Source organism: Pseudophryne corroboree, chromosome 3 (assembly GCF_028390025.1).
Source record: "Pseudophryne corroboree isolate aPseCor3 chromosome 3, aPseCor3.hap2, whole genome shotgun sequence".
NCBI lineage: Eukaryota > Metazoa > Chordata > Amphibia > Anura > Myobatrachidae > Pseudophryne > Pseudophryne corroboree.
Window position 1 is genome coordinate 427,704,759 of NC_086446.1, and position 17,038 is coordinate 427,721,796.

At 47.5% G+C, this 17,038-nt stretch overlaps 1 protein-coding gene across 7 annotated transcripts in view; it reads right to left on the minus strand.

Annotated features, from left to right (window-relative positions):
- Positions 1-9,743: 9,743 nt before the first annotated feature.
- The window catches only part of MYL9 (myosin light chain 9), an 86,785-nt gene continuing 79,490 nt past the window's right edge, over positions 9,744-17,038 (minus strand). For all 7 annotated transcript variants that reach the window (XM_063960338.1, XM_063960339.1, XM_063960333.1 and 4 more), the window contains exon 4: positions 9,744-10,388. In XM_063960338.1, the coding sequence (XP_063816408.1) occupies positions 10,216-10,388 (173 nt within the window). In that variant the 3' untranslated portion in view covers positions 9,744-10,215. The remainder of the gene's footprint in view (positions 10,389-17,038) is intronic.

Here is a 17,038-nt window from a genome sequence, read left to right on the forward strand (position 1 = left end):
CAGGATCTCAGCCACAATATCCTGCGAGCCAGGACTGACGTAGTAGAGGCCTTGGCTGCTAGAATACCGGCATCAGAAGCCGCCTCTTTAATATAGCGAGAAGCTGTGACAATATATGACAAGCATTGTCTAGCATGGTCAGAGGAGATTTCAGCCTCTAACTCCAAGTCCCATGCTTCAATAGCCTCTGCCGCCCATGTAGCTGCAATAGTGGGCCTTTGTGCAGCACCCGTGAGGGTGTAAATCACTTTTAGACAACCCTCGACACGTTTATCCGTAGGCTCTTTTAGAGACGTGACGGTAGTGACAGGTAGAGCTGAGGAAACCACCATCCTAGCCACATGTGAGTCTACTGGAGGAGGCGTTTCCCAATTCTTAGACAGCTCTGGCGCGAGGGGATAGCGAGCCAGCATCTTCTTTTGAGGCACAAACTTCGTACCCGGGCTTTGCCAGGGTTCCTGACGTATAACCACTAGGTGGTCAGAGTGAGGTAAAACTTGTTTAATCACCTTCTGATGCTTGAACCTATCTGGTTTCTTAGGAGGAACGGATGGCTCGGGATCATCCGTAATCTGCAGAATTAACTTAATAGCCTCCAAAAGATCAGGAACATCTGTCTTCATCGTGTCAGTGACAGCAGTGGATTGTGAGGAGACGAGCGCTCGCTTAGAGGACCTCTTGGACTTAGGCGAGCGTTGGTCAGACTTTTTAGTAGTCCGGGACTGGTTCAACTTATTTAATTGAGCAGATAAATCGTCCGCCCACGGCGGGTTAGCTTCAGGGACCACATACGGTTGTACCAGCATTGGGGGTCCCATAGGGGGTGTTAGTTTATGAACTAGCGTATGCAGAAGCATGGAAAAAGCGGCCCACGGAGGGTCAGTATGTGCCTCCGTTGCCACAGTCCCACTGGGGGGCAAGGAGCCCCCAGAACCAGAGCCCACAGCTGCTATATTCTCCCCATATGTGCCTGTGGCTTCAGCAACACCAGCAGTGTGTTCCGCCCCAGAACCGTTACCCTCAGAAGCAGACATGATATAACTTGCAGTATGAGGTAACACAGTACAATTATTAGCAGCACTATATCCCTAAACCCAAACCCCTGCGCAGTGTAGTCAGCACCAGCAGAGATAAAGGAGAGATATGGTGACTAAATCACAGAGAAAAATACGTAATACAGTATATCTTTGTGAAAATCCTATATTAAATAACACCTGATGCACCAAGCCCCCTCAGGTTATAGAATATAGGGATAGCAAGTTGAGTGAAAGACACGAGATGGACACCACTCAGCTATCAATGCACACACAAATAGTCACAGTTTGTACAATGCAGAGGTTATTACTAACAATAATACTGCACTGGACTAGCTTACACAGCTATATAACAATAGATATAACACTACACAGTAAGAAACTGGATGTATATCACAGGGTAATTGTACTATAAACCCCTGACTAAATGCATTCTTTCTTAACTAACACTGACTAAAAAGGCAGATAGAATACTTAAGTGTCATGTAAAGTCACAGCACTGACAACCAGGCGGCTTTACATAGGAGGATTTGCCCAAGCAGTCCCAGGAACAGTGAGCTGAGGAGTAATGGCGCCGCAGACACTGACGGGGAGTGAGGAAAGACAGAGATACAGCTCCAGGGCGGGAACACTTGCTGGAAATGGTGCCCTGGGGCTGGGGCTTCAGGTCTAAGCCTTATCCCCCTGCTGGCAAAACCACCGGGTACTGTGGGCGATATTAAAATCGGTTTTAAGAGAAAACCTGACCTGCGCCCATGCCCTGGTGATCTAGTGGGATCGCCTGTATCTACAGTGTCCACCGCCAGCACGCGCGGCCCGCCTCCCACTGACCGCGCCGGATCGCGATAAAGACCGGGTCCCGCGAGCGGGACCCACTTACCACCTCCCGAAGCGCGGCTACGCGATCCTGGAGAGCCCCAGCCGTGTGTGCCTAACGTGAAGTAAACCGGAGCCTCCGCTGTAGGTACCCGGCAACCAGGGCTCGGGAGTGTACAGCGCCGCTGGGGAGAGCTGGAGCTGCAGCAGAGAATGTCAGAAGACATTTACCTCTGCTGCTGCTGCCCTTGAAGTCTACACTTTTTACCTCATAAAAAGCTTTTCTTAGGGCTGCCTGGAGCAGCCCCTCTGTTAAGTGCCTGCTTACTGCAGCACCAACTGACAAACTGAGCTCCTGTGCTGGGAGGCGGGGTTATAGAGGAGGCAGCGCTGTGCATTCTGGGAACAGTCAAAGCTTTGAGCCTGTTAGTGCCTCGGATCAAGAGCCTACGCTACACCCCAATGTCCAGACTTGTGGAGCCCAGTGTACCCCGCAGCAGAAATAAAGGTTTCAGTTTGGTTTGTAAAAAAAAAAAAAAAAACCTGCTTTTTTAATTTAAAAAGCCATTAAATAAATGTAAACTGGTAAATTACTCAATACATTATATTTTGTTAGCTTGCTGGTTTCATTTTGGGTTGGAAATGACCAGGGGTTAAAGTGAGGGGGAACGGGGTGGAACAGAGTTCCACCACCTGCAGTGGTCACTAGTTCCACCTCCTCCATGTCCCTGCACAGTAATTCCAGCAGAAAAGCCCACCCCTTCACCCACATCAGTAGATGATGCAGGTGGCGCTAGTGTCACTGATGAGCTGCAGCTACCTCCCCCTTTCTCAGGTCCATGGTCCTCCTTTATGTGTATAAGGGGCACTACTACTGTGGGCATTATGTGTATAAGTGGCACTATGGTGGGCATTGTGTATAGGGCCACTACTGTGTGACGTAATGTGAATAAGGGGCATTACTATGTGGTGTAATATGAATAAGGGGCACTACATGCAGTGTAATGAGAATATGATTGTGCTACTGTGGGGTATAATTTGAATTGGGGTACTATTGTGTGACCACACCCCTTACTTGTGAGACCACCGTCTCTTTATAAATATGGGAGGTAGGGCACAAAGTTATAGTTTGCAGGGGGGTGCCAAAAACTTTAGCACTGGCCCTGGCTATGCCTAATGAGAGGGGACGGGGGTGTCGGTGGAAGTGAGTTCCCACCATCTCTCCAGGACCACTTTAAGCCCTGGAAATGACTGTTAGCAAATCACCATATATAGGAGGTAATTCAGATATGATCGCTGGGCTGCATTTTTTGCTGCCCTGCGATCAGATAATCGCCGCCTACAGGGGGAGGGGAAAATCGCTGTGCAAGTGTGCGATCGCTTCGTCAGCAGAGTTGCACAAAAATCAGTTTGTGCAGTCTCTGCGCAGCCCAGGACTTACTCAGCCGCTGCGATGTAATCCTGCTGATCAGAGCCAGGGCTGCCATCAGAAATTGTGGGGCCCGGGACTGACAAAATAGGCAGCCCCCCCCCCCCCCCTTAAAAATATAAAGTAAAAAATAATAATAAATATTTAGAAAATAAATAAATCCTGTGCACATATGGAGCAACACTATATTAATGCCCCTTGCACCATATTAAATCCCCTTGCACCATATCAATGCCCCATATTAACACACATACCCATACATACATACACACATACCCATACATACACACACTTTCTCTATTACTCACTCTCCTTGTCGTAGCAGCCAGCCTGGTCCCGTGTAGCCCCTCCCCTCCTTTCCGGTAGCTACACCTCCTTTTCATGCACGAGTTCTGACATTGTCACAGGAGGGGGGAGAGGACCCTACAAGCTTCAATTGAAAATGACCCTTACAAAATGGTCGCCGCCTCAAAGGAGACAGTTATTAAAGATACTAGAGGAGCCTCCTCTAGTATCTTTAATAACTGTCTCCTATGAGGCAGCGGCCATTTTGGGAGGGATGATTACAATTGATGCCTCCAGCATCCTCTCCCCCTCCTGTGACATCAGATCTCGGCACATAAAAGGGGGCGGATGGCGGCATGAGCGGCTCGGGCCCTCTCCTCTCTGTTAGAGAGGCAGAGACCGGGACTATTGTGCCCGCAGCACCGCCCTGATGGCGGGTCTGGCCGGAGCTGACGTCAGACACCCTTCCTGAAAAAGCCTGATCCCGCCTGCGTTTTTCCGGACACTCATCACAAACAGCCTCTTCCTGTCTATCACATTGGAAACGCCCGTTTGTTCGGATTTTTCGCACCATCCCGTCTCTAGGCGCCGATGCCTGTTGCTGTTGTGCGACGCGCCGGCGCATAGTGGTGCATATGCACGCGCAGTTCAGATCTGATCGCCCGCTGTGTGAAAACGCACAGCAGCGATCAGATTTGAATTACCCAAATAGTGTTTAATACAAATCAAGTTTATCAATGAATTGTGTACAATTAACCTAGGTTGATTTTAAATATATTTGATTCTTAATAGTTATTTTCTCTGACGTCCTAGTGGATGCTGGGGACTCCGTAAGGACCATGGGGAATAGACGGGCTCCGCAGGAGACTGGGCACTCTATAAGAAAGATTTGGTACTATCTGGTGTGCACTGGCTCCTCCCTCTATGCCCCTCCTCCAGACCTCAGTTAGATTTCTGTGCCCGGCCGAGCTGGATGCACACTAGGGGCTCTCCTGAGCTCCTAGAAAGAAAGTATATGTTAGGTTTTTTATTTTACAGTGAGACCTGCTGGCAACAGGCTCACTGCAACGAGGGACTAAGGGGAGAAGAAGCGAACCTACCTGCTTGCAGCTAGCTTGGGCTTCTTAGGCTACTGGACACCATTAGCTCCAGAGGGATCGACCGCAGGACCCGTCCTTGGTGTTCGTTCCCGGAGCTGCGCCGCCGTCCCCCTTACAGAGCCAGAAGCAAGAAGATGGTCCGGAAAATCGGCGGCAGAAGACTTCAGTCTTCACCAAGGTAGCGCACTGTGCGCCATTGCTCCTCATACACACTTCACACTCCGGTCACTGAGGATGCAGGGCGCTGGGGGGGGGGCGCCCTGAGCAGCAATAAAATCACCTTGGCTGGCAAAATAACCACAATATATAGCCCCAGAGGCTATATATGTGGTAATTACCCCTGCCAGAATACAGAAAAAAGCGGGAGAAAAATCCGCCGAAAAAGGGGCGGAGCCATCTTCCTCAGCACACTGGCGCCATTTCTCCCTCACAGTTCCGCTGGAAGGAAGCTCCCCGACTCTCCCCTGCAGTCTACACTACAGAAAAGGGTAAAAAAAGAGAGGGGGGGCACTAAATTGAGGCGCAGTAAATATTATAGCAGCTATAGGGGACATAATTCAGTTAGTCCCTGCATTATATAGCGCTCTGGTGTGTGCTGGCATACTCTCTCTCTGTCTCCCCAAAGGGCTTTTGTGGGGTCCTGTCTCCTTTAAGAGCATTCCCTGTGTGTGTGTGCGGTGTGTTGGTACGGCTGTGTCGACATGTTTGATGAGGAGGCTTATGTGGAGGCGGAGCAGATGCCTATAAATGTGATGTCACCCCCTGCGGGGCAGACACCTGAGTGGATGGACTTATGGAAGGAATTACGTGCAAGTGTCGACTCCTTACATAAAAAATTTGACGACATGCCAAATGCGGGACAGCCGGCTTCTCAGCTCGTGCCTGCCCAGGCAATTCAAAGGCCATCAGGGGCTCTGAAACGCCCACTACCTCAGATGGCAGACACAGATGTCGACACGGATACTGATACCAGTGTCGACGACGATGAGTCAAATTTAATGTCCACTAGGGCCATTCGTTGCATGATTGAGGCAATGAAAGAGGTATTACACATTTCTGATATAAACCCAGGTACCTCAAAAAAGGGTATTATGTTTGGGGAGAAAAAACTACCAATAGTTTTTCCCCCATCTGAAGAATTAAATGAAGTGTGTGAAGAAGCGTGGGCTTTCCCCGATAAAAAATTGGCGATTTCAAAGAAATTACTAATGGCGTTCCCTTTCTCGCCAGAGGATAGGTCACGTTGGGAAACTCCCCCTAGGGTGGATAAAGCGCTCACACGTTTGTCTAAAAAGGTGGCACTACCGTCTCCGGATACGGCCGCCCTAAAGGAACCTGCTGATAGAAAGCAGGAGGCTATCCTAAAGTCTATATATACACACACACTGGTGTTATACTGAGACCAGCTATTGCTTCAGCGTGGATGTGCAGTGCTGCTGCTGCTTGGTCAGATTCCCTGTCGGAAAATATTGACACCCTAGACAGGGACACTATATTGCTAACCGTAGAGCATATAAAAGACTCAGTCTTGTACATGAGAGATGCACAGAGGGAGATCTGCCGGCTGGCATCTAGAATAAGTGCATTGTCCATTTCTGCTAGGAGAGGCTTATGGACTCGGCAGTGGACAGGGGATGCAGATTCTAAAAGGCACATGGAAGTTTTGCCTTATAAGGGTGAGGAGTTATTCGGGGATGGTCTCTCAGACCTTGTTTCCACAGCAACAGCTGGGAAGTCAGCATTTTTGCCCCATGTCCCCTCACAGCCTAAGAAAGCGCCGTATTATCAGGTACAGTCCTTTCGACCCCAGAAAAACAGGCGGGGAAAAGGCGGGTCCTTTCTGTCTAGAGGCAGAGGAAGGGGAAAAAAGCTGCAGCACGCAGCAGGTTCCCAGGAACAAAAGTCCTCCCCCGCTTCTTCCAAATCCGCCGCATGACGGTGGGGCTCCACAGGCGGAGCCAGGTACGGTGGGGGGCCGCCTCAAAAATTTCATCGATCAGTGGCTTCGCTCACGGGTGGATCCCTGGATCCTTCAAGTAGTATCTCAGGGGTACAAGCTGGAATTCGAGGCGCCTCCCCCCGCCGTTTCCTCAAATCGGCCTTACCGACAACTCCCTCGGGCAGGGAGGCTGTACTAGAGGCAATTCACAAGCTGTATTCCCAGCAGGTGATAGTCAAGGTACCCCTACTTCAACAAGGACGGGGTTACTATTCCACACTGTTTGTGGTACCGAAACCGGACGGTTCGGTGAGACCCATTTTAAATTTGAAATCCTTGAACACATACATAAAAAGATTCAAGTTCAAGATGGAATCGCTCAGGGCGGTTATTGCAAGCCTGGACAAGGGGGATTACATGGTATCCCTGGACATCAAGGATGCTTACCTGCATGTCCCAATTTACCTTCCTCACCAGGAGTACCTCAGAATTGTGGTACAGGATTGCCATTACCAATTCCAGAGGTTCCTTCCACACGCTTACTGTTCCTGGGGATGATTCTGGACACAGAAAGGCCCTGCTTCAAAACCAGCCGGTTCTGATCCAATCAGACCACGGCAGTCGCCCATGTGAACCGACAGGGCGGCACAAGAAGCAGGATGGCGATGGCAAGGACAACTGGGAAGCAGACTTCCTCAGCAGACACGACCTACACCCGGGAGAGTGGGGACTTCATCCAGAAGTCTTCCTACTGTTGGTAAACCGTTGGGAAAGGCCACAGGTGGACATGATGGCGTCCCGCCTCAACAAAAAGCTAAAGAGATATTGCGCCAGGTCAAGGGACCCTCAGGCGATAGCTGTGGACGCTCTAGTGACACCGTGGGTGTACCAGTCGGTTTATGTGTTCCCTCCTCTGCCTCTCATACCAAAGGTACTGAGAATAATAAGAAGGCGAGGAGTAAGAACGATACTCGTTGTTCCGGATTGGCCAAGAAGAGCTTGGTACCCAGAACTTCAAGAAATGTTATCAGAGGACCCATGGCCTCTACCGCTCAGACAGGATCTGCTACAGCAGGGGCCCTGTCTGTTCCAAGACTTACCGCGGCTGCGTTTGACGGCATGGCGGTTGAATTCCGAATCCTAAAGGAAAAGGGCATTCCGGAGGAAGTCATTCCTACGCTAATAAAAGCCAGGAAAGAAGTAACCGCAAACCATTATCACCGCATTTGGCGAAAATATGTTGCGTGGTGTGAGGCCAGGAAGGCCCCCACAGAGGAATTTCAGCTGGGTAGTTTTCTGCACTTCCTACAGTCGGGAGTGGCTATGGGCCTAAAATTGGGTTCCATTAAGGTCCAGATTTCGGCTCTGTCGATTTTCTTCCAGAAAGAACTGGCTTCACTGCCTGAAGTTCAGACTTTTGTAAAGGGAGTGCTTCATATTCAGCCCCCTTTTGTGCCTCCTGTGGCACCTTGGGATCTCAATGTGGTGTTGAGTTTCCTAAAATCACATTGGTTTGAACCACTTAAAACTGTGGATCTGAAATATCTCACGTGGAAAGTGGTCATGTTATTGGCCTTGGCTTCGGCCAGGCGTGTGTCAGAATTGGCGGCTTTGTCATGTAAAAGCCCTTATCTGATTTTCCATATGGATAGGGCAGAATTGAGGACTCGTCCCCAGTTACTCCCTAAGGTGGTATCAGCTTTTCACTTGAACCAACCTATTGTGGTGCCTGCGGCTATTAGGGACTTGGAGGATTCCAAGTTACTGGACGTAGTCAGGGCCTTGAAAATTTATGTTTCCAGGACGGCTGGAGTCAGGAGAACTGACTCGCTTTTTATCCTGTATGCACCCAACAAAATAGGTGCTCCTGCTTCTAAGCAGACTATTGCTCGCTGGATTTGTAGCACAATTCAGCTGGCGCATTCTGCGGCTGGATTGCCGCATCCTAAATCAGTGAAAGCCCATTCCACGAGGAAGGTGGGCTCATCTTGGGCGGCTGCCCGAGGGGTCTCGGCTTTACAACTTTGCCGAGCTGCAACTTGGTCAGGGGCAAACACGTTTGCTAAATTCTACAAATTTGATACCCTGGCTGAGGAGGACCTTGAGTTCTCTCATTCGGTGCTGCAGAGTCATCCGCACTCTCCCGCCCGTTTGGGAGCTTTGGTCCTTACGGAGTCCCCAGCATCCACTAGGACGTCAGAGAAAATAAGAATTTACTCACCGGTAATTCTATTTCTCGTAGTCCGTAGTGGATGCTGGGCGCCCATCCCAAGTGCGGATTGTCTGCAATACTTGTATATAGTTATTGTCTAACTAAAGGGTTATTGTTGAGCCATCTGTTGAGAGGCTCAGTTATATTTCATACTGTTAACTGGGTATATTATCACGAGTTATACGGTGTGATTGGTGTGGTTGGTATGAGTCTTACCCGGGATTCAAAATCCTTCCTTATTGTGTCAGCTCTTCCGGGCACAGTATCCTAACTGAGGTCTGGAGGAGGGGCATAGAGGGAGGAGCCAGTGCACACCAGATAGTACCAAATCTTTCTTATAGAGTGCCCAGTCTCCTGCGGAGCCCGTCTATTCCCCATGGTCCTTACGGAGTCCCCAGCATCCACTACGATTAATAGAATTACCGGTGAGTAAATTCTTATTTTTACATTGGATATTTAATATAAATCACTTTTTTTTTTTTTTTTAAGAAAACAACAATTTTGTAGAATTTATAAAATCTGAATTTACTGACCAATGGATTAACATAATTTGGCTGTATTAAATATGTCCTGTATATGCAAGCGCAATGAATCCTATTGGAGAAGAAGCACTGTACTGGGCACCGGTAACATGGATTCAGGAAGGCTGCATGGAGTTACCATTTTTAGGGGACCTTCAAAAAACCTATGTTACTCATCTGGCACACAGTGCTGTACCCCAGAATGTACTGGCAGTGTTGGAACCAGGAGCTATTCTCTGTCTGTATGACAAGGATGTTTGTATCTGCAGTCAGGACGGAATCAGAAGACATGAAAAAGAGTGCAGCATCTGTATCCCCCTTGCCTATATTTTCTGTCTACCCTTAACCTAATCATGTGGTATGCAAAGCAGATATTTATATACATACTTATACACAAACTCGTCATGTTAATAAATCAATTTCTTTATTTATGTTATATATTAATATGACTTCTTCATACCCAATTGATTAAGGGGATATCAGTGGGCAGTGTTCTAATGAAAACCGCCTCTTAATAGGAGCACTTTCCTGATGGAGGGGCTGTAAAGGCAGCTCTGGACAGCTACAGAGGTATACAGTATCTTGAATGAATGACTAAAGATTGCAGTCCTGATTAATGTTTACTTAGCATCCAAAACCAACACTGCATTGCTATTCTAATAACAATTATTTTCTGCCAGCTGCCCAAATAACTTATCTATGGGAAATGAGGGGATAAATACATCTGTTATCATGTTTTTGTTTTGCATTCAATGGGCTTGTACAGGGCTGCAAGAAGGAAAGAGAGGGTGCTGCAGGTAACAGGACACAGTCTTCCCTGGTATGCAGAACCAAGACTCCTCAATCTTGACACGTTTCATGCAAATCTTCACCGACAGCTTAGTCATCTTTATCCTTGGCTCCATGTTTCAGGATGCGGGTGAATTCCACATAATTGAAGTTTCCTTTTTTGTCAATTGGGGCTTCTCTGTACATCTCATCCACCTCCTCGTCTGTGAAGCGGTCTCCCATTGTAGTAAGGAGCTCCCGTAAATGGTCCTCATGGATGAAACCTAAAAAAGTAGTAACAAGTTTAAGACTGCAGACCGAGGATCATCATATTAGACATATACAGGCCACACATCTGAGCAGCGATTCCCCTGTCGATCAAAAACACAGATCATCGGACAATCGATGATCAGTGATCCGTCAGGGAATCGGAAGAATACAACATGTCATGCCCAACTTCCTGATCATTTTAGATTTTTGAATGTTGGATTTCCCGGATTCAGGCATTGACAGAATGGGAAATTGCCCCAGTAGCTGGCTCATGTGTGAGCCCCATAAAATCATAGAACTAGTCAACAAGCAATTTCTAATACCATAGTGGACAGGTTTTTATTGTGGTAATGTTAGTGCAGTGTCAGTATTTCTGGGAAACTGATTATAATTTTCTGATTGGTTGGACAATCCTATAAGAGGATGTGGCAGTCCCCATGCAAAGGCCGCTATAAGCGAAATAGCCAACTATCATTATGTAAACCTTGGAAAATGTATGTATAAAGAGATGTGAAGGAAATCTAGTGATGTTGCATGTTTGTAATGTGCAAATATATGCGTAGCCAAACATCGCCGTGGTGCTCAGCGGAAGCTTGCCTGTAGCTGAATCGGCTCCTAAGTGTTTCATTTATGTAAAGAATCCAGAAATGAGATTGTCCGGTGACATAACAGGAAACCGCACTAGTGCAGTAAGTCGTATAGAGCATTAAGTGTAGAAATATGCATCAAAGCCTCTGCTCATAAAATAGAAGGAAATGTCTACTAAAGGACTTCAGCAGCAGCAACAAGAGTCATGGGCTGCAAGCTACAGTAAAGGCCTATCAATCTACCTCATGCATCCATAAGCACATAATAATAGACATGTAACTGGGATGGAATTATCAGTACGAGTCATAAAATGTAAAATTTACTAAAGCTTCTAAAAATGAAAGTAATGGTGTTGCCCATAGCAACTATCTATGAGACAACAAAAATGATAGGTTGCTACGGTTACACCACCACTTTTCATTTTTAGAAGCTTCAGTAAATCTGCCCCATAATGCACATGGTGAAAGGACATGTCACAGTCCAGCTCAGTATCACCCCATTACACCCACATTCATTTACCCCAATTCTCTCATGAAATACTACTTGGTTGAGTCATGATAGTGAGTGAACAATTGTAGCCTATGCAGCTACATCATTCACTATGACATCACTGTTATAACATTCCTCCCAACTGTCCCTATGTCCCACTTGCGTCAGTTCATCGGGAGAGAATGACAGAGGATATGGCCAGCAGATCAGAGCCCTGAGCATGCCCCAACAGTGATGAAAATAGGTACGTGCTTTGCGATCGCAGAATTCCCACAAGGCCACGTCTTCTCATTTCAGCCCCTCTTTCCATCAAAGGGAGGTATGGTTATAATGAATGGTGTGGTAACATTGCCAAGAAAGGTATCAGAACACGATCTGGCTGTCAAAATACCAACCCTGGAATCACGACACGGATCAGAACGCCGGCGTCGGCATTTCAAATAGGATAACAATGTGGCATACCGACAGCCGGGACCCTGATTGACGGACTGCTGGAGAGGTAACGAATTGGGATGCCGTCGTTGGCATTTTGACTGCTGGCATTTCAGCCCCAACCCATCAGAACAAGGTGTACACCTTCAATGCATTATAATAGGCCCCCTCTATGGAGGTTATAGTCAGCAATATCCTCATCAATATATGGTAAAGGTAAAACAAGCCCTTTTGGACCTCAGTAACACCTGTTTTCTCCCACAGAAGAGCATTTTGCCCTTTGATAGATCAGCTCCTGAGTTTTATATCCTGAAGCTTATGGGCCAGTGCAGTGTAATTGCCCCCAGGCTATAATTTATCTGCCAGTCCTTACTTACCCTTCTCTTTGTTTTCATTTGGAAGCTTTATAGTAAAGCCAAATACGGAGGAGAGATTAACTCTGGACGGGGCACTCTTATTTGTATTAACAAAAACAACTTTTAAAAAATTCAATATAATACAAAACAGCCTACATGCAGGCTCAATCTAGCACCGGCGATAGCGCGGTGCGCATCGCTATCGCTGGGGGGCATACACACGGCAGATCCGTGCTTAAAATCTAAACAATCTAGTCAGATTGCTTAGATTTTAAACACGGATCTCTCCGTGTGTACCCCCCTTAACGCTGCCAGACCAGGGTAAGATTCAGACACTAGTAAGTAGCAATGGAATGGAAAGCGTTACAGCTTGAGGAAGCAGTTGTCCCTCACCAGGGCAATACTGATTTGCTCCAATACTGTATTTGTCACTGCATATCACAGTGAGATGGATACATTATTTCAGTAGACTTTACTGGCATATTGATGAATATACCCCTTTGGTGAAATACACACATACACCAAATTGGCAGCATTACCTAATTAACCCATTTAGCTACACAAACTTTCATTTTGTTCCAGTGATTGTACAACAACATATATAACAATAGTTAATACAATAAATATTGTACCTAGCTAATAGTATTGTTCCACAGTGTCTTTAGATATGTCTTCACAAACACAGGTAGATATCTTACAAACTGCCTATGCAGCACATGGTAGATAGCGGAAGGGACAACACTCAATGTGCAAAAGCTTCTTCTACCTAAAGATGTGTCCTCTTACACTAAGCGTCTTTACACCATATGACACCTGGCTTAACTGAGACTCCAGGAAGAGTAGAGTACCAAATTTTTCATTAAATTTAGCATCTTAGTCGCATCTCAGACGCAGTGAAAAGCTGCTCAATAGTGTACCAGTGATGCTAGGCTGCGACTTTAACCACACAGGAATTGGTAGAACACACGTACAAAATCACAGATTAAGCACAAAAGGAGATTGGTATAAGGGAAAAACCGCAGCTGCTCACATCGGAGCCTTTTGTAAACATATTCAGACTGTCACACACAGATGTACAATGCAGTTTTGCTGCTGCCACTTGCTTTATTTGCGCAAATTAGATGCACATTTTTTGGGGGGAAAAAGAAGCTCTGTACCACCAAGTCGCACAGGACCTGGCATGCTTAGAAGAGCTACAGTATAAAAAGGACACAGCTGCATACCTTTGGAAATCTCCTTATAGGTTTATATTTTAATGGTCATAAATAGGATTTTGGTACCTACCGGTAAATCCTTTTCTCGTAGTCCATAGAGGATGCTGGGGTCCACATCAGTACCATAGGGTATAGACTGGTCCACCAGGAGCCATTGGCACTTTAAGAGTTTGAGAGTGTGGGCTGGCTCCTCCCTCTATGCCCCTCCTACCAGATCCAGTCTAGAAACTGTGCCCGAGGAGACGACATACTTCGAGAGAAGGATTATACACAGATAGTGGTGAGATTCATACCAGCTCACACATACAAGGCACGCCAAGCCGATGTAGCTTGAACATTCAGCAACTGCTGAAAGATTACTTGCCAAGTAACAATGCAGTACTCAACTAAAACGAAGTGGTACTGAACCAAATAACATTTGCAGGAAAACGAAGCGCTGGGCTGGTGCCTAGCATCCTCTTTGGACTACGAGAAAAGAATTTACCGGTAGGTACCAAAATCCTATTTTTTCTTACGTCCTAGAGGATGCTGGGGTCCACATTAGTACCATGGGGATGTACCAAAGCTCCCAGAACGGGAGGGAGAGCGCGGAGGCTCCTGCAGAACTGATTGACTGAACTTCAGATCATCAGAGGCCAAAGTATCGAAATGGTAACATTTTGCAAACGTGTTCGACCCAGACCAAGTTGCAGCTCGGCAAAGTTGTACTGCCGAGACACCCTGGGCAGCCGCCCAGGAAGGCCCCACCTTACGAGTAGAGTGGGCCATAACAGATTTTGGACACGGCAATCCTGCCATAGAATAAGCGTGCTGGATAGTGAACCTGATCCAGCGAGATATCGTCTGCTTAGAAGCAGGACACCCAATTTTCTTGGGATCATATAGGACAAACAGAGAGTCCGACTTTCTGTGACGAGAAGTTCTCTTCACATATATCTTCAGAGTCCTTATGACATCCAAGGACTTTGATGTAATTGAGGAGTCAGTAGCCACTGGCACCACAATAGATTGGTTGATATGAAATGCCGACACAACCTTCGGAAGAAACTGCTGACGTGTCCGGAGCTCAGCTCTATCTTCGTGAAAGATCAAGTAAGGGCTTTTACAGGATAAAGCCACCAGCTCGGACACACGTCTAGCAGAAGCTAAGGCCAACAACGTTACAGACTTCCATGTAAGAAATTTGACCTCTACCTCCTGTAAAGGCTCAAACCAATCCGACTGGAGGAACTGCAACACCAAGTTAAGGTCCCAAGGCGCCGTAGGCGGTACAAAGGGAGGTTGGAAATGCAGAACTCCCTTCAAAAAGGTCTGAACCTCAGGGAGGGCAGCCAATTGTTTCTGAAAGAAAATGGATAGGGCCGAAATCTGGACCTACAGATCCCAACCTGAGGCCCATATCCACTCATGCTTGCAGGAAGAGGAGGAAACTTCCCAGTTGAAACTCCACCGTATGAAACTTCTTGGACTCACACCAAGAGACATATTTCTTCCAAATACGATGGTAATGTTTAGATGTTACCCCTTTCCTAGCCTGTATCAGGGTAGGAATGACCTTCTTCGGAATGCCCTTCCGAGCAAGTATCTAGATTCAGAAGGTCCGCGTACCAAGCCCTTCTTGGCCAGTCTGGGGCAATGAGGATCGCTTGAACCCTTTTTCTCCTTATGAGCTTTAGGATTCTTGGGATGAGTGGGAGTGGTGGAAATACGTACACTGACTGGAACACCCACGGAGACATCAGGGCATCCACTGCCACTGCCTGTGGGTCCCCCGCTTCCTTGAACACCTCCGGATGGAGTCCCCACTCTCCTGAATGGAGATCGTGTCAGCTGAGGAAGTCTGCTTCCTAGTTGTCTACTCCCGGAATGAAGATGGCTAACAGCGCTAATGCGTGCTTTTCTGTCCAGAGGAGTATTCTTGTCACCTCTGACATTGCCGCTCTGCTCTTCGTTCCGCCTTGTCGGTTTATGTAAGCCACTGTTGTTACGTTGTCCGACTGCACTTGAATGGCCCGATTTCTCAGAAATGGGGCCGCCTGAAGAAGGCTATTGTAGACGGCTCTTAGTTCCAGGATGTTGATGGGTAGGCCGGCTTCCAGGCTTGACCACCGTGTCCTTGGAAGGTTACTCCTTGAGTGACTGCTCCCCTGGCCTTTGGCGCCAGACGAATTCTCTGGTGCATGTGGAGGCGAGATCCCAACCACTTGTCCAGGAGATCCAGTTGGAAGGTCCGAGCGTGAAACCTCCCGTGGTGGAGATCCCCATAAGATGCCACCATCTTTCCCAATAGGCGAATGCATTGATGAACCGACACACGGGGTGGCTTCAGGACATCCCGGACCATAGCTTGTATCACCAACGCCTTTTCCTGCGGAAGAAACACCCTCTGCACTTCCGCATCCAGGATCCTTCCCAGAAATGACAACCTCTGGGTTGGTTCCAAATGTGACTTTGGAAGGTTCAGAATCCAACCGTGACTCTGGAGCAGTCCCGTTGTGAGAACAATGGACTGCAGCAGCCTCTTCTTGGACGATGCCTTTATCAGCAGATCGTCCAGATATGTAATGATGTTCACACCCTGCTTCCGGAGGAGAATCATCATTTTTAGAAAGTGGTTCAATGATTTTTGGTTCAGAATGGGCCTAACCGAATCATCCGGTTTCGGTACCACAAAAAGGTTCGAATAGTAACCTCTGTTCAGCATGTGAGGTAGTACTGGCACAATGACCTTCGCCTCTACCAGCTTTTGGACAGCGTCTTGTAGTATAGTGCAGTCCTCCAACAGAGTTGGCAAGCCTGACTTGAAAAAGCGATGAGGAGGGAGACTTTGAAATTCCAGCCTGTATCCCTGAGACACAATATCTACCACCCAGGGATCCAGGCCGGACGATACCCAGACATGACTGAAGTGTCTGAGTCTCGCTCCCACTGGCCCCACCACCGGGGCGTGCAGTCCACCGTCATGCGGAGGACTTTGGCGTACCCAAAGCAGGCTCTTGTTCCTGGGAACCTGCAGCGGCAGGTTTCCTGGACTTAACCCGACCTCCCCTAAAGAAGGTATTGGAATTTCTGTCCTTTCTAGGCTTGTTAGGACAAAAGGACTGTGTTGCAGATGAAGAGAAAGATTTCTTCGGAGCAGGTGCTGCTGAGGGGAGAAACGTAGACTTACTCGCTGTAGCGGTGGATATCCAAGCGTCTAGAGCTTCCCCAAAGAGAGCCTGACCTGTATAGGGTAGGGACTCCACACTTCTTCTGGATTCCGCGTCGGCCGACCACTGACGCAGCCACAGTCCCCGACGAGATGAAACAGACATGGAAGATATTCCCGCAGCAATGGAACCCAAGTCTTTCATGGATTCAACCATAAAACCTGCAGAATCATGTATGTTGCGTAAATACAATGCAACGTCATCCCTATCCATCGTATCCAAATCCTCAAGTAAGGTAGCCGACCACTTCACTATTGCCTTTGCAATCCATGCACTAGCAATAGTGGGACGTAATATGGCCCCAGAAGCAGTGTACATTGATTTAAGCGTGTTATCAATTTTCCTATCTGCCGACTCCTTTAAGGCGGTAGATCCT